Below are 22,764 nucleotides of genomic sequence, written 5' to 3'. Positions count from 1 at the left end.
CCTTCCTTCCTTCCTTCTTTCTTTCTTTCTTTCTTTCTTTCTTTCTTTCTTTCTTTCTTTCTTTCTTTCTTTCTTTCTTTCTTTTCCTCTCTTTCTCTCTCTCTCTCTCTCTCTTTCCAGTCAGGTGCCAAAGAAGGTTTCCTCGAAGTGCCTTAAGGTAATCTCCCCCTGGAATAATATAATTAACAGGAATTAAAAAGGGCTTTATTTGAGATAAAGCTCATTAGCGCTGAGCCCCAACACCTGCTTTCGGTGTCAGGCTGAATTCTGACTCTCCGGAGATAAGACCGCATGACAGCACATGCCGAGAGCCTCTTCCTTAATTTATGTCCCTAAATCGCCTTTGCCCAGAAGGAATTTGGACGTTCAGAGTTTCAACGTCAATATAAAAACTGGGAATCTGGAATGCAGTTAAATTCTAATCTCTTCAATTCTGCAGCTCTGCTTACCTATCTGTGTTATGGGTATGATTTCATTAAGGATCACTTTAAAGTTCATCGCAAAACCATACCCAGGAAGTCCTTCGACTAACGATCGCGATGGAGCCCAAAATTTCCATCCACTCGACCGTTGTCTAGGTGGCATCTCTTAATCTGTCTCGCAAGGCCTTTCCCGCATACCATGACACAACTAGCTACTGTATTTCCCTGAAAATAAGACCTGGGCTTTTTTTTGCCTCCAAAAGAGGCATTAGGTCTTATTTTCGGGGGATGTCTTTTCCACTGTTTTACCTCACGGCAGCGGCACTGACAGCCCCGCCCAGCAGGAGCCTATGTGGCCGCTGCCAGCCCACTTCTTCTGTGGCCATTTGTTACCACTTGCACGCGGCACCCCTGGGCTCCATTTCACCACCAGAGACCTTCGGAAAGGCCTCTGACAATGAAATGGAGGCCACATGTCAATCCGGAGCTCGCTTCTCGGCTGCAGAGGCCTTTCTGCAAGCAGCAGCAAGCAGCCACAGAAGAAGTGGGCCGGCAAGGCAGGTGTCAGCGTGTGGGAGGCCTGGCTGCAACTGTCCTAAGGTAAGCAGGTGCGGGGCACGTAGGGAAGCTCCACCCCCCCATCCCTGTTGTAGCTTGATTTTTACCCATGCACCTCACCCCACATCCAACCAGGTGCAACGGAGTGGGTCAGAGTCTTAACTAGGCCTTATTTTGGGGGTAGGGCTTATATTGGCTGCACGTGTAAAAATCAAGCTACGACTTATTTTCTGGATAGGCAGAGGTGGGATTCAGCCGGTTCGGGAAAGCTGGATGTTAATTTTAATCTGGTTTGCCAAACCGGTAGTTGCAAGGACTGGCTGGCTCCACCCAACCCACCCCTCCCAGGAGTCTCCACGCGGCCTGTTTTGGATGCCAGGTAAGTGCAGGGCCTGCGTGGAGGCTCTGGGAGAGTGAAAAATGGGCCTACCGGAAGTACCAGATGTCCAGAAATGAGGGCCTCTGGAGCCCAGAGGAGGCCGTTTTTGCCCGCCCAGAGGCTCAAAGAAAGCCTCCAGAGCCTGGGGAGGGCAAAAACACTCCCCACCATGGTGCAGGAAGCCGACTAGGCCACGACCCCATGGCCCTGCCTACCCAGCAACCAGGCAGAGAACCAGTTGCTAAAATTTTTCAATCCCACCCCTGTGGATAGGTCTTATTTTTGGGGAAACACAGTACTAAAAATGAGGGCCTCTAGTGGGGAAGAAGTCCAAGGAATGATGCTTGATGACCTTGGATGGTCCAAGGCAAAGCTGTGATTTGCGGACAGGAACTGCCCCAGCCACTGAACTTCTTTTCAGCTTGGGCTTTCTCTCCACTTCCACCAGCGAGGAAGGGGTGAAGCCGAGAGACCGAAGAGGACAACGGGAAAAGAGGCCAATGAGTTTCGGGCAGGTTGAGATGCGCAGAGCTGGAGAACGAAGAGCAGGAAAGACACCAGCGGCCCAGAAGGTTGCAAGCGAGTCCATGCCTGTATGGATGGTGGGAACTCAAATTCATTGTCATCCTGGGAAAGACAAGCAAGAAAACAGCAGAAGAGGCGTTTTAATCTACGAGAGTTTTTAAAAAATGAGATGCATTCCCAGGTTCACAAAGGTCACGATCGGTAAGCTTTAAGCCTTTTATTAAAATACGTTCGTCTGAAAAAGTCCATTTAACCAGATCCATCTGATTTCAAAAGGAACACCAAAAAGGTCATAGTTTTTTTGGACCCCAAGATATGATGGGTTGGAAGGATGGACAGAAGCGGCTGGAAATGCTCACGTTCCCTTTGTCGGGCGTGAACGATCAGGCCCACCCATGAAGGTCCCCATTAAACTGATTTATTGCTGAACAACCTATGCATACAGAGAATTTTCTCAACTCATAGTTAGTACCTGCTAAGATTTAGAATTCAGTGAACTACTTGTGACTATGTAGGGATTCTAAGCTGATCCCTCTTTTAACTCCGCCCTCAGCTTCTGCCACTCCTTCTCCTACACATCTCCTTCTTCTCCTTCCCCATCTCCACTTCTTTCCTTCCTTCCTTCTGTCTCCTTCCATTCCTTCCTGACTTCCTCCCTCAATTTCCTTCCTTCTTTTCTTTCCTCCCTCCTTCCCTCTGATTGTCCTTCCTTTCTTTCCTTATTTCCTTCCTTCCATCCTTGCTCCCTCAATTTCCTTTCTTCCTTTCTTCCCTCCCTTCATTTGTCCTCCCTCCCTCCCTTCCTTCCTTCCTTCCTTCCTTCCTTCCTTCCTTCCTTCCTTCCTTCCTTCCTTCCCATTTCATTTCTGTCTCCTTCCATTCCTTGCTTCCTTGATCGATCGATCTATCTATCTATCTATCTATCTATCTATCTATCTATCTATCTATCTATCTATCTATCTCTATTATCTATCTCTATCTATCTATCTATCTATCTATCTGTCTATCTATCTATCTATCTATCTATCTATCGTCTACCTATCTATCCATTTATAATTTATCTGTGAAATCTCTCTCTCTCCCCCCTCTCTTTCTCTCTCTCTTATTTAATCTATCAAATTTATATGCTGCTCATCTCGCAATGCAGCCACAGCAATGTTACAAGAGACAATTCGAAATGGTTGGGAGAAAATTTATTTTTGCTGTTCATTTCTCTTTGCAAGCTCCAGAGGAATTCATAGAAAGTTGCAGGATTTTTTTAAATAAAAAGAACTCTGGAAGCTTTACTCTACTTATTTATTTTTAACTAAATTGACTCCTTCTCCTACACATCTCGTTCCCCATCTCTTTCTTTCTTTCTTTCTTTACTTTCTTTCTTTCTTTCTTCCTTCCTTCCTTCCTTCCTTCCTTCCTTCCTTCCTTCCTTCCTTCCTTCCTTCCTTCCTTCCTTTTATTCCCATCTCCTTCCTGTCGTTCCCATCTTGTCAGATGTGATAGACCAGGGCCACATATGAAGGTCCAAACAAACTGATTTATTGCTGAACAACCTATGCACAGGAATTTTCTCAACTCCTGATTAGTACCTGCTGGGATTTAGATAAGGGACAACGGAATTCAGGGAAGGTTGGACTTAATTCTCTCATGGCTACATAGGGATTCCAGGATGATCCCTCTTTTAACTCCATCCCCAGGTTCTGCCACTCTTTTCCCCAACATTTTGGAGAAGTTCTTTGCCTGCAAATTTGGCAGGCAATTTTGAAAGCCTGGTTGCATCCAATGGGAGATACAGAGTTGGAGAATAACAGAATAACAGAGTTAGAAGGGACCTTGGAGGTCGTCTAATCCAACCTCTTGGACAAGCAAGAGACTTTATATCATTTTGGATAAATGGCTGTCTACTCTCTTCTTAAAACCTTCAGTGATGGAGCACCCACAACTTCTGCAGGCAAGTTGTTCCACTGATTAATTGTTCTAACTGTCAGGAAATTTCTCCTTAGTTCTAAGTTGCTTCTCTCCTTGATGAGTTTCCACCCATTGCTTCTTGTCCTTCAGGTGCTTTGGAGAATAAGTTGACCCCCTCTTTTTTGGGTCAGCCCCTCAAATATTGGATGGCTGCTATCATGTCACCCCTAGTCCTTCTTTTCAAAAAATTAGACACACCCAATTCCTGCAACCGTTCTTCATATGTTTTAACCTCCAGTCCCCCAATCATCTTTGTTGCTCTCTTTTGCACTCTTTCTGGAAGTCTCAACATCTTTTTTACATCGTGGCAGTCAGAATCGGATGCAATATTCCAAGTGTAGGTCTCACCAAGGCCTTAATAAAGTGGAATCTTGATTCTGTCCCTCTGTTAATGCAGTTTAGGATTGCATTGGCTTTTTTGTGTGGCTGCAATGCACTGCTGGCTCGTAGCTAAGTGAATGTGGGGAGACATGCTCAGATTATGGGGAGAATTTGGAAAATAAGCAGGGAGACAAGGATTGAAGGTCATCGCTCAGAATTCCAGACAAGACCTTAAACTCTTGGTGAAATCTAAAATTTGTTACTACCGGTTCTGTGGGCATGGCTTGGTGGGGGGGTAATGTGACTGGGTGGGTGTGGCCAATTATTTTTACTTTTAAAACCATTTTTTCTACAACCTGTTCAGAATGAAGAGGTTGTAAAAAAAATGCTTTCAAAAGCCTCTGACGATCCCAGCTAAGTTGCCTGATCGTCAGAGGCTTTTTTTTTCTTTTAAATGCCTCTGACGATCAAGCAACTCAGCTGGGATCATAAGGCATCGTCTTGGATCGTCAGCTTAGATCGTCAAACTCAGCTTGACGATCAGGCAACTCACCAACCGATTTTAAAAAAGCCTCTGCCAATCAGGCAACTCAACTTGGATCATCAGAGGTATTTAAAAGAAAAAAAAAGCCTCTGATGATCGCGCGGCTCAGCTGGGCATGGGGGGGGGGCAGGGATTTTTGCTACCGGTTCTCCGAACCACCCACCTCCATCACTACCAGATCGGGCAATCTGGTCTGAATCGGGAGCATTTCACCCCTGCTTAAACTCCATCAAATGTGAACCCCCGGTGTGCCAGAAAGAAGATTCCCTTTCTCACCAGGTCTACAGCTGAAGGAGATGCTTGGGAGAGAAAGATTTGCACACACACAACCAAGTCTAAACACACACACATGATTGCTTTAGATCTTGTTGATTTTTGACCGCGCTGATGCAACACCTTGCAAATGTGCCAGAGTTTTGCCATCCAAAGATCAGAGAGGGATAGGGAAAATGTTATTTCTAGGGCAGAGGAACGACAAGAGCTCATTGCCAGGTGTCTGTCATTGGCGGGGCCAACATCTGGAACCAACAGCTGTCGAGTGATGCTGGGAGCCATAGCTCGGCTGCATTATCCAGACGACAAGAGGTTGTCTATTCCTGGTCAAACGGTAAAGGTATCCATGGAGGGAGGTCCACAAAAGTCAAGATAGAGAGGTTGGCATTGAAGACCCTCCCTCTTTAATGCAGGTCAGTACACATTGCACCATACACATTGCACCCTTTTTTTTGAACTATTACCATCTGGCAGACGGTACAGGATAATAAAAACAAGGACAAGGAGGCTGAAAAACAGCTTCTATCCCAGGGCAGTAACCATATTGAATTCTACGGTATAGTGCAATATCGGGTTTTCAATTTCAATTATATAGAACTTAAAAGATGTATGTTTGTGTTTTTATTTTTATAGTTATAATGTACACTGAAGATGGCATTTCAGTTCGTTGTACCAGGGGTGGGTTCTAAATTTTTTTACTACTGGTTCTGTGGGCGTGGCTTATTTTGTGGGCGTGGCTTGGAGGTCATGTGACTAGGTAGGCATGGCTAGCTGGTCAGAGTCATTTCTGGAAGGTCCTCGCACTTATGACCAGTCCTCGCACTTACAACCCGACTCATTTGTTTGCTTTTAACACTGATCAGCTGTAGGACGGCCCTTTGAAGCCCCTTGGCAAGAGTTTAAGCAGTTTTTTTCCCTCTAGTCATCAGCTGGGACTCAGGAGGCAGCAATAGATTGGGGGTGGGGCCAAATAAAAGGTAAGAATAATGTGGGTGGGTGGGAGGGCGGGGGGGAGTACCAGTTCGGTGACGTCATATCGTCACTACTACCAGCTCGGCCGAACCGGACCGAACCAGGAGGAACCCACCACTGCGTTGTACCATGTGCAATGACAATAAACTTAACTAAACAAAACATGAAAAGGGAGGGGGCTTCTTGACTTGATTCCCTCTCCTGTAAGGAACTCTGCCTAGACTCTAACATGTGCCATTGAAGGCATCCGTTGCTCTTCAACATAGACATCAAGCCACAATCGTTGCATTTTTCCGTTGCATTCCCATATGACTTGGTTGTCTAAACGAGCCACACAACTAACTGGCAGGATTCACAGATCGAGCAAAGTCAAAATGTAGAGTTTGCAAGCTGTTATTTAGTCCTGCCACATCCGGAGTGGAAAAATCCAGATGACCACTAAGAGGTGGCAAAGAACATGGTATTCTAGAAGGATAAGGATAAGATAAGGATAATTTTATTTCTATACCGCCCCTCTCCCGAAGGACTCGGGGCGGTGTACAGCCAGGTAAAAACACAATACAAATATCACAATTTAAATTTAAAAAAATGTTAAAAGTATTACATTTAAGGCCAATTAACTAAAAAACCCAAAAATTTAAGAATTCCAAATTTAAAACTCAATTTATGAAGGTAGCCCTGCCTGTCGGAAGAGCAGGGTCTTAAGAGCACAGCGGAAAACTCAGAGGTCAGAGATCTTGCGTATGTCCGGGGTGGGTGGGTGGGACATAGAAGAGTAGAGTAGGAAGGGATCCTATGGACCATGTAGTCCAGGGTTTGTCAACTTTGGTGACTTTGAAGTCGTGAGGACTTCAACTCCCAGAATTCCCCAGCCAGCTGTGTCTCATAAAGTTTTGCAAAGTTTTCCTGGTTTCTTTAGGCAAGAAAAACAAAATGCACAGATACAGTATATGTGGTACCTCGCTCAATAGTAGTGACTGTGAGAGGGATCTTGGAGTCCTAGTGGACAACCATTTAAATAGGAGCCAGCCGTGTGCAGCAGCTGCCAAAAAAGCCAACACAGTTCTAGGCTGCATCAACAGAGGGAGAGAATCAAGATCACGTGAGGTGTTAATACCACTTTATAAGGCCTTGGTAAGGCCACACTTGGGATACTCCATCCAGTTTTGGTCGCCACGATGTAAAAAAGATGTTGAGACTCTAGAAAGAGTGCAGAGAAGAGCCACAAAGATGACGAGGCTTAATGAGATGTTGGGGCAGCGTATACAACTGCATCCTGAGGTATTTTTATTAGGGATAAGACCCGAAAATGTTAATAGAACGGCATGGTACCTTCTGCTACATATAACAACAGCTGCAAGATTGGCATGGGCCCAATACTGGAAGATGGAGGTCAGCCCACCCGAACAAGTAGTAATTCAGAAAATAATGAATTGTGCGGAATCAGATCGGCTTACTATGATATTGAAAGGACGGGGGGGACACAGATTGCTATATATCTTGGAGTCAATGGTATAATTGGATGTCAAATGGAGCTACAAATAGAGGTATGGGATAAGCATGTCAACTGGTATATGTAATAGACTTTTGTAGGTTACCCTATATATGTAATGGGACAAGTTTATTTCCTTCTCGCGTTGTGATGTAGACCGCTATAGATTTAATGTTTGTTGGATGTATAAGGTAAAATAAAATTAAAAAAAAAAAAAGATGACGAAGGGACTGGAGGCTAAAACATAGGAAGAACGGTTGCTGGAATTGGGTATGTCCCTTTTGAGAAAGGGACTAGGGGGGAAATGATAGCAGTCTTCCAATATCTCATGGGGTGCAACAAAGAAGAGGGAGTCAAGCTATTCTCCAAAGCACCAGAAGGCCGGACAAGAAGCAATGGGTGGAAACTAATCAAGGAGAGAAGCAACCTAGAACTAAGGAGAAATTTCCTGACAGTGAGAACAATTAATCAGTGGAACAACTTACCTGCAGAAGTTGTGAATGCTCCAACATTGGAAGTTTTTAAGAAGAGGTTGGGTAACCATTTGTCTGAAGTGGTGTAGGGTTTCCTGCCCAAGCAGGGGGTTGGACTAGAAGACCTCCAAGGTCCCTTCCAACTCTGTTATTCTATTCTATTCTAAATCCTATTCTTGCTTAAACCAATGCAAAGGTTATCCAGATTATTTGAAGGACCGTCTCCTCCCGGTTAGTTCTACCCAACTCACCAGAGTAGGGAAGCAGGGAATGTTACAGGTCCTAAGGTGGTCCATCTAATGGGACCGAGAGGAAGTGCCTTCTCTGTGGTGGCTCCTTCCCTGCAGAACATCATCCCTTTAAGATAAGATTGGCCCCCACCTTTGATACTTTTCCAAAAAGCCCCAAAATCCTTAGAGGGGGATGGAGCCCATCAAGTGGCTCATTTGATTGTTGTTCCTAGAGGGGTTGGGGGTGATTGCTTCTTTTATTGTTTTGTATTGGGCTTTTACCCTTGTCAGCTCCCCGGACTCACTGAGGTAGGTAGCTGGGTAGCTGAGCTGGGTTCTATTATTCTATTATCTAAAAATAATAAAATAATAAATAAAATAAATAAATAAATAAAATAAAATAAAATAAAATAAAATAAAATAAAATAAAATAAAATAAAATAAAATAAAATAAAATAAAATAAAATAAAATAAAATAATGAAATAAAATGAATGAAATAAATAAAATAAAATAATAAAATAAAATAAAATAAAATAATAAAATAAAATAATAAAATAAAATAATAAAATGTAATAAAATGTAATAAAATGTAATAAAATGTAATAAATAATAATACCAATACCAATAAATAAAATAAAAATATTAAAATAAAATAAAATAACGTGTGCAATCACACTTGGCCAATAAAGAATTCTAAAATTCTAAAAGGAAATAAAGAAAATAATAAAATAAAATATAATGTAATAAATAATAATAATAACAATATCAATATCAATAAATAAAATAAAAATAATAAAATTAAATTAAAAAGTGTGTGCAATCACACTTGGTCAATAAAGAATTCTAAAATTCTAAAATGAAATAAAAGAAAAGAAAAGAAAAAAAGAAAATAATAAAACAAAACAAAACATAAAATTATGAAATCAAATTAAAATAATCAAATTAAAATAATACAATGAATTAAAATAATAAAATGAAATAAAAAAGAAGTCAATAAAATAAAACACAACATTAAAGTAAAAATTTAAAAATAACATAACAAAATAAAATAATGTTAAAACAAAATAAAAATAAAAGAAGATGGTTTACAAATAAAATTAAAATAATAATTTAAAAATAAAAGGAAACCATTTAAAAATGAAATAAAAGCACCTGCACATCTGTAAGGAGTCTTTATACCAGGGGTGAAATGCTCCCAGTTCAGACCAGATCACGCGATCTGGTAGCGATGACGGCGGGTGGTTCGGAGAATCGGTAGCAAAAATCCCTGTGCCATGCCCCCCATGCTCAGCTGAGTCGCACGATCATCAGAGGCTTTTTTTTTTTACTTTTAAAAGCATTTTTTCTACAACCTCTTCCGACGAAAAAAATCTTTTAAAAATAAAAAAAAAAGCCTCTGATGATCGTGCGGCTCAGCTGGGATTGTCAGAGGCTTTTCAAAGCATTTTTTTCTGCAACCTCTTGGCCCAAGAGGTGGTAAAAAAAAATGCTTTGAAAAGTCTCTGATGATCCCAGCTGAGTTGCCTGATCGGCAGAGGCTTTTCAAAGCATTAGAAAAAATGCTTTGAAAAGTTAAAAAAAAAAAAAGTTGGCCACGCCCACCCAGTCACATTACCCCCACCACCAAGCCATGCCCACAGAACCTGTAGTAAGCCGAAGAGAAAAAATGGTAGAAAAAATGTTTTTAAAAGCCTCTGACGATTCCAGCTGAGTTGCCTGATCGGCAGAGGCTTTTAAAAGCATTTTTTTTAACAACCTCTTCAGCCGAAGAGGTTGTAGAAAAAATGGTTTTAAAAGTAAAAAAAAAAAAAAGTTGGTCATGCCCACCCAGTCACACGCCCCCCACCAAGCCACACCCACAGAACCTGTAGTAACAAATTTTACATTTCACCCCTGCTTTATACTACATGCAGTGCCATTGATGAGAGCACCGCGGACTACGGAGGGGGACGTGGGCCAAAAAAAGATCAAAAATTGGGGCTTGCGTTACCAGGCCGCCCCCAGCCCACCCTCCTGCCCTTTCTCCCTCTTCCCACAGGGGCCACTGAGAAGGTGACGTCAGCCAACCTCACTTCTCACCTCCGGATCCCTCGCCGAGCTGCCCGACGGTGATAGATGCCCTTGGAGAAATCCTCCAGGTTGTCCGGGTGAATGGCCCAGAAATGTCCTTTCCCGTTGTTGCTGTGACCTGCCTTGACGAAACACTCGTTCAGGGAGAGGTTGTGTCTCACGCTGTTCCGCCAACTTTTCTCCTGCGTGGAAACCACACTGACCGTCAGGCGTGAAATAACAGAACTAATGTGAATGATGTAGGAATAGTACAGGGTCAGCTATATGAACACTGAAGGACCCTCTTTATTCACATTATTATAAAGAAAGAAATGTGCTTGTATAGAGATTACACTAAATCAGCTAAATTCCATTCTTGGTAATATATATCTTCTGAGGGGCCTAGCTGTCAAGGATGCAAGGACATCCATAAGAAACAAAAAGTTACTTATTATCCAAAGCAGTCATGAATCTACGCATCAGCAAACACAGAACTGGGGAAGGTTGTTTAGCTAAGATAATCTTATGAACTAGAAAATAATGAAGGAATTTAGTAATTAGAAAGTGTCAATTATAATGTAACAAATGTATGTTAACCCTATATGGAAAACTGCTGTGCTTGCAAAATCCTTTGTCTTGGAGATGTATAAAAGCAGTTGTATCAGAGCTCTTCTGGGTTCAGAATTGCAGATACAAATCTGATTCTGAAACTGTGCAATAAACTGTCTCTGGCTGACCAGGAATGTACGCAATAAACTGTCTCTGGCTGACCATCATTCCATAACAGAACAGAATAAACAGAGTTGGAAGGGGCCTTTGAGCTCTTCTAGTCCAACCCCGCTGCTCAAGCAGAAGACCCTATCCAGCAGTGGCTTTCACATTTTGTTACTACCGGATCGCCGCGCCCGTGCGCCCGGTTTGCACACGCATCTGCCTTTCGCGCATGCGCCCTGCCTTCCGGGCATGTGCTTTGCTCGCCGGCGCGCCTTCTGCGCACGCACCCTGCCTCAAAAATGTGCCTAAATAGGATGGTGAAGAATACCGTCCACCATGATTTCTGCTACCGGTTCGTCTGAACCGGTCCGAACCGGTTGAATATCACCTCTGACCCTATCCCATTTCAGATAAATGATTGTCCAGCCTCTTTTGGAAAGCCTCCAGTGATGGACTAACCACAGCTTCTGAACACAAGCCATTGCACTGATTAATTGTTCTGTCAGGAAATTCCTCTTTAGTTCTAGGTTGCTTCTCTCCTTATTTTATTTATTTATTTTATTTTATTGTTTATATTTATATACCGCCCTTCTCCCGAAGGACTCGGGGCGGTGAACAGCCAACAGATAAAACACAAGAAATACAAAATTTAAAAACAGTATTAAAATCCGATTAAATTAATTTGGCCCACAATTAAAAACACCCCTGTATTAAGACCCATAATTAAACAATTTAAAAATTAAAACAATTTAAAAGAGTTAGGCCAGCCCGGCTCGCTGGAATAAAAACGTCTTTAGGGAACGGCGAAAGGTGCGAAGATCCGGGATCTGCCGTATCTCCGGGGGCAGCTCATTCCAGATGGATTAGTTTCCATCTGTTGCTTCTTATCCTGCCTTCAGATGCTGACCCCTTCCTCTCTGTGGCAGCCCCTCAAATATTGGAAGACTGCTATCACGTCTCCCCTGGTCCTTCTCTTCACTAGACTAGCTATGCCCGGTTCCTGCAACCGTTCTTTATATGTTTTAGCCTCCGGTCCCCTCATCATCTCTGTTGCCCTTCTCAGAGTAACAGAGCAAAGAAAGTTGCACTCTTTCTAGAGTCTCAACATCTTTTTTTTATTCCATGGCAACCAAAACCGGATGCAGTATTCCAAGAGTGGCCTTATCAGAGATCAGGGGCACACATGAAGGTCCACAATGATCTATTGTGTTCATGTCTATGCATGGGAATCTTCTCAGCTCACTGATAACACAGCTACAAGATTGGTAAGGAAAGGAATGGAATGGAATGGAGTAGAGTAGAATAGAGTAGAGTGTAGAGTAGAGTAGAATAGAGTAAAATAGAGGAGAGGAGAGGAGAGAATAGAGCAGAGTAGAGTAGAGTAGAGTAGAATAGAGTAAATAGAATAGAATAGAATAGAATATTGGAATGGAGAATAGAATAGAACAAGAATAGAATAGAATAGAATAGAATAGAATAGAATAGAATAGAATAGAATAGAATATTGGAATGGAGAATAGAATAGAATAGAATAGAATAGAATAGAATAGAATAGAATAGAATAGAATAGAATAGAATAGAATAGAATAGAATATTGGAATGAAGAATAGAATAGAATAGAATAGAATAGAATAGAATAGAATAGAATAGAATAGAATAGAATATTGGAATGACGAATAGAATAGAACGAGAATAGAATAGAATAGAATAGAATAGAATAGAATAGAATAGAATAGAATAGAATAGAATAGAATATTGGAATGAAGAATAGAACAGAACAAGTAGAAATAGAATAGAATAGAATAGAATAGAATAGAATAGAATAGAATAGAATATTGGAATGAAGAATAGAATAGAATAGAATAGAATAGAATATTGGAATGACGAATAGAATAGAACTAGAATAGAATAGAATAGAATAGAACGAGAATAGAATAGAATAGAATAGAATAGAATAGAATAGAATAGAATAGAATATTGGATTGAAGAATAGAATAAAATGAGTAGAGAAAAGTAAAGAATAGAATAGAATAGAATAGAATAGAATAGAATAGAATAGAATAGAATAGAATAGAATAGAATAGAATGGGATGGGATGGGATGGGATGGGATGGGATGGGATGGGATGGGATGGGATGGGATGGGATGGGATGGGATGGAATAGAAATTTATCATCACTAATCAGCATACAGCAAAATGATATTTCGTTGCATTTCAGCTCTCAAAGGATAACCATTATACATAACCCCCCCCCCCACACACACATTACAGTCTAAAAGGGAGTGCATGCGTGCATGGCACCGAGTGCCAAAAAGGGAGCACTTCGCGCACACCTTCGTCAGGGCCGCGACCAGGAGAAGAAGCTGCCCAGGGTGCATGTGTGTGCCAGATAAGGTACTTCCGGTTTCCAGCAAGTCTTCCAGTTACGGCATCCGCCCCCCCCCCTTGCCAATTTTTGGCTTCAAGATTGGTGCAGGAGGCCTTCCAGGCCCAAAATGGGGCACCGGGGGGGGGGCGCCTCTCCCTCCACGTATGTACATGCGTGTCCCCCTCATGTACCCCCGCCCCCCGCACATGCACAACAGAGACCCGAAGACCAGCTGGCTGGTGGGAGGTGCGCACACATGCACGGTGAAGCTGGGCTGGAGCGACGGCTGGCGTACCCGCAGAGAGGGCTCTGGGTGCCACTTGTGCCACACCTGCCATAGGTTCGCCATCATGGAGGTAGGGCATTCCAGGACTTTGACAACTCTATTACAGAAATCCATATTTTTTTACAGTCAAGTTTAGAACGATTTACATTGAGTTTAAAGCGGTTTGTTAAGGATATTGTTGTTGTGTTACCAACCAGCAGAGTGTAGAGCACAGAGAAACGTTGCTGAGAGCAATGAATAAGAGATGTGCAAACTGGTTTAGCAAAAGTTTACTTTATAGTGAAAAAACAATCTCATAGTCTTTTGAATCAATCCAAGTCTTTGCCAGTTAAATCAGTCTGAAGTTACAGATATCTTCTTACCACACAAACAGTAGCTGGTTAGAATAACAAACTCACTCTGGTTCACCAACCACGATGGTAGCAGATCCATCCAACCGATGATAGCACAATGGTAGCAACTCCACACACAACGGTAGCGTATCATCAACTGAATACGTTACAGTACCTTTCTTAAATACGTTCAAAACTAATTACAGCATGACTCAGCATTACAATGAATCAGCAGGAAAACTTTAAAGTCACACAATACATATTCATATTAAAGTTACAGAAATACATATATTGCCTGGACAACTTGTTAGGCTCAAACTATATCCTAACACGGTTGTTCGCACGCGTATTGTTGCGATTCAAACAGAAAAAAGTCATTTACAGGTAAAACATTACTACGTATAATTTTGTATGCAATATCTAGGTCTGATCACAAATGACACATTTCTAAGTTATCCAATTACCCATACTTGGGTAGTGAAATGTCTGCCAAAAAAAAACAAAAAAAAAGCAAGCTCAGAGAGCACCAAGGACCTCACAAGCCTTCTCCTCCTCCTCCTCCTCCTCCCCCTGTTTTCCACAAACTCCACTTCCTTCTAGCACTGATGATGTTACCTAGTTGGGTCATGAGACGTCTACAAGAAAACAAGCAAGCTCAGAGAGCCCCAAGGAGCCCTCAGGTCAGCCCTGAGCTACAAATATTCTCCTTTATTAGTACAGACATTGATCTGTCCCCGTCCACACACACACACAAACACAGCCAGCCGAGGGTTAAGAAAGTACTTGGCACGCACACAGGTCGTTATCTCAAACTTGGCAGCAATATAATCACCGTCTGCCAAGAGCTTTTACTGCAACAGATAACACAAAATTACATACGCATTGCAAATAGTCCAGCAAAACAATATCCCTTTTGGCAGCTTCAGACGTTGTTCAAGTGACTAGCCAAAGTTCGTTTTTGTTCGTCACAGAGTTTTACCAGCCACCACCCTCTCTTATATAGTCTCTGAGGTGTGGTCCAGTGACTCAGTTCTAATCCCTAGCATGCCTCCTTAACTGCTGCAACCGTTTATCACGCCTTCGTTGGCATGCATCCAGGAACGACGGCTCTCCTTCGCTCTCATCCGAGACACCTGGCTCCTGGCTAATCTCCTCTCCCTCGGCCGGCACCTGAGACAGTGCCAGAGGGGAGGGGCCTGGAGAGGGAGGCCTGGCTGACTCTTCTTCCTCATGTTCGGAACTTTCTTCCTCCGATGAGATAGGCTCAGAGGGCGGGGCCACAACAGACATTTGGATCTTAATATTCCCTTTCAGCTGCAGAATTCAACGCTCTTAAAAGAGTTTATTGGAGTTTGGCGGGTGACCAATCAACATGAAATGTCCAATAAGCAACACACGACAATAAAAAAAAAAAAAATCCCAAAGTCACAATCAATAAACCAAGACCAAACGGAGAGCGGAATACAGGTGCTCCTCAACTTACAGCCGTTCGTTTAGTGACCGTTCAGAGTTACAACGGTGCTGAGGAAAAAAGTGACTTACGACCGCTTTTCACGCTTAACGATCGTTTCGGCGCCTTCATGGTCACCTAATCAAAATTCAGTTGCTTGCCAGCTGACTCACATTTATGACCGTCGCAGTGTCCCGGGACATCAGATGATCTCCTTTTACAACCGTCTGAATAGCAAAGTCAATGGAGAAGCCAGATTCACTTAACAACCATGTTCCGGTCGTAACCGCTGCAGTGATTCAATTAACAACATTCCATTAAAGAGCCGGCATAGTCATACTCCACTCAGCATCAAGGATGCAGCTGTAGAGATGGCCGACAGTATTAAGTATCCGGAGGTACAGATAACTAACAATCTGAACTGGTCTCTCCACACGTCATCCTTAGTGAAGCGTGCAAACCAGCATCTGCATTTCCTGCGTCTGATGAGGAGACCACATTTTTCTCCTTCTATCCTGGCCACTTTTTACAGAGGTACAATGGAGAGCGTTTGAACAAACTCTAGAGTTTCTAGAGTTGAGACTCTAGAAAAAGTGCAGAGAAGAGCAACCAAAATGATGAGGGGACCGGAGGCTAAAACATACAAAGAACGGTTGCAGGAACTGGGGATGGCTAGTCCAGTGAAGAGAAGGACCAGGGGAGACAGGATAGCCATCTTCCAATATTTGAGGGGCTGCCACAGAGAGGAGGGGTGTGTGTCAAGCTATTTTCCAAAGCACCTGAAGGCCAGACAAGGAATCATGGATGGAAACCGATCAAGGAGAGATTCAGCCTGGAAATAACAGTGAGAGCAATCAACCCATGGAATGGAAGTTGCCTTCGGAAGTTGTGGGAGCTTCATCACTGGAGGCTTTCAAGAAAAGACTGGTCTGTCATCAGTCAGAAATGGTGTAGGGTCTCCAGCATGGGCATGGAGTTGGACTAGATGACCTACAAGGTCCCTTCCAACTCTGTTAATCTGTATTATAAACTGCATCCCTGTTTGGCTTGGTGGCAATAGTGCCACCGATAGAAAGTCCATACAGAGAGTGGTGAGGACCATAGAGAAGATTATAGGAAGCTCACTTCCCGTTATTCAGGATACTGCTGATAAGCACTATGTCCTTAGAGCTCCAAGCATTGTTAGAGACCCCACACACCCACTTTATGGTCTGTTTCTGTTGCTCCCCTCTGGGAAGAGGTTTCGAAGTATTTCTAGCAGGACTATGAGATCCTGGAACAGGTTTGTTCCCTATGCCATCCATCTGGCAAACTACAAGATTCATTTTTCTCGCCATGTACATATATATACCTCTGAACTAGACTGTGTTGTTTCTGTCAACTCGCAAAGCATCCCTGGCCTGCTCTCGAGTTGCCATAGACAATCCTGACAGTTTCTCTTGTGTCCTATAATATATATGGGTCTATGCATAATTTAAGTTCTTAAAGTACCAGAACATCTTATTTGTCTCTTGAGAAACCTATATCCTGAGAAAGGCGGGGCTAGATGAATCACAAGATGGAATTAAGATTGCCGGGAGAAATATCAACAACCTCAGATATGCAGATGATACCACTTTAATGGCAGAAAGTGAAGAGGAACTAAAGAGCGGGTGAAGGAGGAGAGTGCAAAAGTTGGCTTGAAACTCAACATTAAGATCATGGCATCCGGCCCTCTCAATTCATGGCAAATAAATGGGGAAGAAATAGAGGCAGTGACAGATTTTATTTTCCTGTGCTCCAAGATCACTGCAGATGGGGACTGCAGCCAAGAAATTCAAAGACGCTTGCTCCTGGGGAGGAAAGCTATGGCAAATCTAGATAGCTTACTAAAAAGCAGAGACATCACCCTGCCAACAAAAGTGCGTATAGTCAAGGCTCTGGTTTTCCCAGTTGCAATGTATGGCTGTGAAAGTTGGACCATAAGGAAGGCTGAGCGCCAAAGAATCGAGGCCTTTGAACTCTGGTGCTGGGGAAGACTCCTGTGAGTCCCTTGGACTGCAAGGCGAACAAACCGGTCAGTCCTAGAGCAGATCAACCCTGACTGCTCTTTAGAAGGCCAGATCCTAAAGGTGAAACTCAAATACTTTGGCCACCTAATGAGAAGAAAGGAAGGACTCACTGGAGAAGAGCCTAATGCTGGGAAAGATGGAGGGCAAAAGAAGAATAGGACGATAGAGAACGAGGTGGCTGGATGGAGTCACTGAAGCAGTCGGCGTGAGTTTAAATGGACTCCAGAGGATGGTAGAGGACAGGAAGGCCTGGAGGAACGTTGTCCATGGGGTCGCGATGGGTCGGACACAACTTCGCAACTAACAACAACAATGCATACTTTATTTATTTATATTTTTGTCGTGCTTTTGTAGTGTGTATTGGAGGTGGGGTGACCCTTTGAGAGCTGTAGGCAACAAAATTTCATTTCAATGCATGCCGGTTAGCGTACATTTAAAAATGACGATACAGTTATTCTCTACGTCTAAGAAGCAGAAGGTGGACCAATATCTCAACGTCGTTGTGGGACTCACCTTGTTTTTGAAGTATGGGTAGTGGTCCATAATCCATTGGTAGATGTCAGAAAGAAGCAACTTTTTCCTGGGCGACGATAGGATGGCGGTGGAAATCAAAGCAATGTATGACTGGTTGGGTTTGTCCAAAAGATCCACAGAGCTCGGAGCTTCGGATGGTTCCGCAATTGAGTTCTTGGTCTTCTCTTCGGCTTCCTTCTGGAAAGCCCCCAGGTCTGGATCTTGAGAAGACGGCTTACTTTGATTGAAGAGAAGGCGGTCGATGGTGAAGGAAGCTCCGGGTCTCCCTTGGCTCTCGGCCTTAACTCCTTCCATGGTGCCTGCAGTTGGGAGTCTTCTTGATCTTAGCTCATCTTGGGGTGAGAATCCAAGCAGGAGCACCCACCGCACTAGACAAATTAAGGCACCTCCTTAGAAGCCGGCTTCCACATCCAAGATTGGCAGATCCTTAATTGCGTTCTCACACACGGGCTGGCTTTGCAAAGCCGCCCGCTTATCCAGGCACGTCTTGGGTTTTAGCAGGATTTGGCACTTAAGCCACATATATATTAATGAATCCCCTTGGGGTGGGGGCCTCGGAGGGGAGTGAGCTTCCAGGTTGGTGGCAGCTGGCGACGGTTAGTTGGGGGTGGGTGGGTGGGTGGTGGAAAGCATGGAGCTGGTGAGGACGTAAAAAACTGAGGACTGAGGCCTTGGTAGTACAGTGGTTTAATGCACCCTGTTATTAACACAGCTGCCTGCAATTTCTGCAGGTTCGAATCTTACCAGGCTCAAGGTTGACTCAGCCTTCCATCCTTTCTAAGGTAGGTTAAATGAGGACCCAGATTGTGGGGGCAATAAGCTGACTTTGTATAAATATACAAAAGAACGAAGGCTATTGCTTAACGCATTGTAAGCCGCCCTGAATCTCCGGAGAAGGGCGGCATATAAATCAAATTAAAAAAAAAAGGACCGGGGGAGACAGGATAGCAGTCTTCCAATATTTGAGGGGCTGCCACAGTGAGGAAGGGGGTCAGGCTGTTTTCCAAAGCACCTGAAGGCCAGACAAGGAATAACGGATGGAAACTGAACAAGGAGAGAGATTCAATCAAGAAATAAGGAGAAATGTTCTGAGAGGGAGAACAATCCACCAATGGAACAGAAATTGCATTCAGAAGTTGAGGGAGCTTCATCACCGGAGGCTTTCAAGAAGAGACTGGACTGCCATCTGTCGGAAATGGTGTAGGGTCTCCTGCTTCGGTGAGAGGTTGGACTAGATGACCTACAAGGTCCCTCTTCCAACTCTGTTAATCTGAATAATCTGAAATGCATCTCCTGTACTTTTTTTTTTTTTGCCCCTGCAGTGATCAAGAGGGCAAGCGTTCACATCCAGATGCACAACTTAAAAAGGAATAGCTGTTTTCCAATATCCACAAAGAAGAGGGGGGGGGGTGTCAACCTATTCTCGAAAGCGCCTGAAGAACAAGAAGCAATGGATGGAAATTAACTAAGGAGAGAAGCAACCTAGAACCAAGGGGAAACTTCCTGACGGTTAGAATGAATTAAAATTAATTAATTAATTAAAATCTCGCTGATAAATAAATAAATAAATGATAAATCAGCGAGAAGACTTGCCTCCTGAAATTGTAGGTCTTCCATCAATGGAGGTTTTTAAGAAGAGGTTGGACAACCATCTGTCTGAAATGGTATAGGGTTTCCTGCTAAAATAAGAAGAATAGAATAGAATAGAATAGAATAGAATAGAATAGAATAGAAATAGAATTACAGAATCGAATAGAAATAGAAATAGAATAGAATTACAGAATCGAATAGAATAGAAATAGAAATAGAATAGAAATAGAATTACAGAATCAAATAGAATCGAATAGAAATAGAAATAGAAATAGAATAGAAATAGAATAGAAATAGAATAGAATAGAATAGAATAGAATAGAAATAGAAATAGAAATAGAATAGAATAGAATAGAATAGAATAGAATAGAATAGAATAGAATAGAATAGAATAGAATAGAATAGAATCTGGAAGGGACTTTGGAGGTCTTCTAGTCCAACCCCCTATTCCATGCAGGAGATCCTATACCATTTCAGACATGTGATTGTTAAATCTCTTCTTAAAAAACCTCCAGTGATGGAGCAAACACAACTTCTGAAGGCAAGCTGTTCCACCAGTTAATTGTTCTCGCTGTTAGGAAGTTTCTCCTTAATTCTAGATTGCTTCTCTCCTTGATTAGTTTCCATCAGTTGCTTCTTTTCTTGCCTTCTGGTGGTTGGGAAAATAATTCGATCCCCTCTTCTTTGTGGCAGCCCCTCAAATATTGGAATAATGCTTGAGCACAGGGTTGGACTAGAAGACCTCCAAGGTCCCTTCCAATTGTGCGATTCTGTTATTCATTGGTGCAGGCAGAGCCAGAATCTTTGTGGCAGCACTTCTCACACACTTTATGTGTCCTCCCTGATCCGTGTGGCACCTCTCATGCACCCCTGTGCATCCTCATGCACCTTCCCTCTGTCCTACAACCTCTCTGACCCGCCTTGTTTCCTCACACTCACACCTGGCGGCAGTCATTTACCTGCTGCTTGCCAGTTTGGGATTTACAATTTCCTGCAGGCTTCCCCAATGACTTTGGTTGTTAGAAGTCGGCAGGAAATTGGCTCTCCGAATGACCGTGGGATTCAGTTAACGACAGCAACCAGGATTGCAATCACTGAGCAATGCAGTTGTGCTTTATGACCACATCCCTTGGGAATGGAAACTCCGGTCCCAATTTCTGTCTTAAGTCGAGGACTAATTATATTCTCCCTAAATTAGAGCCACTGAAGAGATCACTTTTAACAAGTTTGACAGATCTAAGGTCGGTGCATCGAAAAACTGCACACTTTTTTGGAAAATCCCTCCTTTTACTTAATTATAATTTGCTTATTCTTGGTGTTTTCTGAACTTGGTTGTTTTCTTGCCGATGTTTCATTATCCAATTCCTATTACCCATTACCTATTCATTAGGTAATATCATCAGTGCTGGTGTACAAATATTCTCCTTTATTGGTATAATTTGCTTAATGATGGCAAAGGTTCTCCCAGTGCTATAGAAGTAAAATAAGTTCAAAATTTGACAAAACAGCATGAATAAAAATAATTACATGCCTAAGGAGAAGAACTGGTTGCTAATTTTTAATTTTTTAAAAAAAATAATTTTTATTAAATGGTTTGTCTTTAAAAACAACACAAAAAACAATCACACATATATAAAAACAAAACATGTCAAAACATAATGTATTGAACATTACATAACATTAATGGTAATTTTACAGCATTTCGTATCAACTTACGTACTTTGCTTTTGTAGTTCTCTATTCTATCATTTCTATTTACTACTCAATAGTAGAATAATCACATTACTCCAACATATATATATGCACATTATAATATTCATTTGTTCTTATCTATACATTTATGTTCATTTATATTTACCTCTCTTTATTTAATGTTGTTCAGTTACTTTAAGTTTCATCAATATTAAGTTAAACATTTCCTGTTCTTTCTATTTTCGAGCCAACTGTACATTTTATTCCATATTTCATAATAGTCCGAATCCTCTCTCTCTTTCAACTCCATAGTCATTTTATCCATCTCTGTGCATTCTAGAATTTTCCTAATTACAGTTTCGTCTGTAATTTTTGTTTCCATTTTTTTGCGAATGTGATTCTTGCTGTGGTATGTATGTGCAATATAATGTATTGTATTAATTTTAAAATTTTTAATTCCAGGTCCCAATTTCTAAAAAGTAGAAATAGACTCCAGTCTGTCTGAAGTGCATCGGCGTAATATTTTTGCTCCAATATGGAATCACCAATTGCTCTCTTTTTATTTGATTATGCGGCTGGAACACTACTGTTAAAACTGATTTAATAACTGTCCAGTGATTAACGAGCATTCAACCTGCAATTAACAGATTGTCTCATTTAATCTCTGAGCAACGAAAATGGCTTGCTTACCGCCAATTAAAATTGCTTATTGGGATCGCCGAATCCTTTTGCCCAGATGATTGTTTTTCAGTTAGATCTTTTTAAAGCTATTCGCTACCAGGTCTTTATCTGCTTTTAATTGCACGTGACATTTGTTTTTTTTAATGCCTTGTTTAAATAAAAACTCGGCAGGGCCACTTTGTAAGGCCGAGCGGTTGAACGATGAACTGATCGGGTGTGGTGATGATTGTGTGTTTGGCCATAAACTGGTAATTACCCAGATAATAACTATTATAACACGATAGGAAGCCCTTTGGATGTGTCGAAACTAAGATTGCCCCAGTCAGCAGGGACAACAATGAGGATGTTGGGAATTGTAGTTGATCAACCTGCAGAGCACCATAGGTTTTCCTTGCCTACTGACAGGAACAGCCAGGCTCACGGGGAGGGTCAAAATAAGCCAAGATAATGGTTGTATTTACACAATGGAGGTTTCCCCTACATGCATCAACAGCAGCAACAACAGAGTCCAACTTTTGACGATTCTGTAGGACACAGGTCTCGCCACATCTTCTCATCTAGAAAGACGATGATGAGGGGACTGGAGGCTAAAACAAATGACGAGCAATTGCTGGAATTGGGTATGTCTAGTTTAATGAAAAAGAAGGACTAGGGGTGACATGATAGCAGTCTTCCAATATCTTTGCCACAAAGAAGAGGGAATCAAGCTATTCTCCAAAGCACCTGAGGGCAGGGCAAGAAGCAATGGGTGGAAACTAAGCAAGGAGAGAAGCAACCTAGAACTAAGGAGAAATTTCCTGACAGTGGGAACAATTAATCAGTGGAACAATTTGCCTCCAGAGGTTGTGAATGCTCCAACACTGGA

The 22,764-nt window shown here is 42.3% G+C and overlaps 1 protein-coding gene across 1 annotated transcript; it reads right to left on the bottom strand.

Annotated features, from left to right (window-relative positions):
• Positions 1 to 903: 903 nt before the first annotated feature.
• LOC148116318 (uncharacterized) lies at positions 904 to 18,328 on the bottom strand. The gene is made up of 3 exons (XM_087893483.1): positions 17,916 to 18,328; positions 10,232 to 10,404; positions 904 to 1,986 (listed from the first exon to the last, which is right to left on the bottom strand). Exons 1-3 carry the CDS (start codon positions 18,228 to 18,230, stop codon positions 1,674 to 1,676), a joined length of 801 nt encoding a protein of 266 aa, XP_087749609.1. The 5' UTR covers positions 18,231 to 18,328; the 3' UTR covers positions 904 to 1,673.
• Between the last annotated feature and the right edge of the window lie 4,436 nt (positions 18,329 to 22,764).

The sequence above is a fragment of the Pantherophis guttatus genome, chromosome 1 (assembly GCF_059756535.1).
Source record: "Pantherophis guttatus breed Tessera chromosome 1, ASM5975653v1, whole genome shotgun sequence".
NCBI classification, from domain to species: Eukaryota; Metazoa; Chordata; class Lepidosauria; order Squamata; family Colubridae; genus Pantherophis; species Pantherophis guttatus.
The sequence above is the reverse complement of the archived record's forward strand: the minus strand, read 5'-3'. Positions and strand labels throughout refer to the sequence as shown.

Excerpts from the sequence above, each read along its gene's own strand:
- LOC148116318 (XM_087893483.1), bottom strand. The coding sequence starts at position 18,230 with ATGGAAGGAGTTAAGGCCGAGAGCCAAGGGAGACCCGGAGCTTCCTTC. Across the intron at positions 10,405-17,915 it reads ACCCATACTTCAAAAACAAG|GAGAAAAGTTGGCGGAACAG; the intron begins GTGAGTCCCACA and ends GTTTCCACGCAG. Across the intron at positions 1,987-10,231 it reads GCTCGGCGAGGGATCCGGAG|GATGACAATGAATTTGAGTT; the intron begins GTGAGAAGTGAG and ends TGTCTTTCCCAG.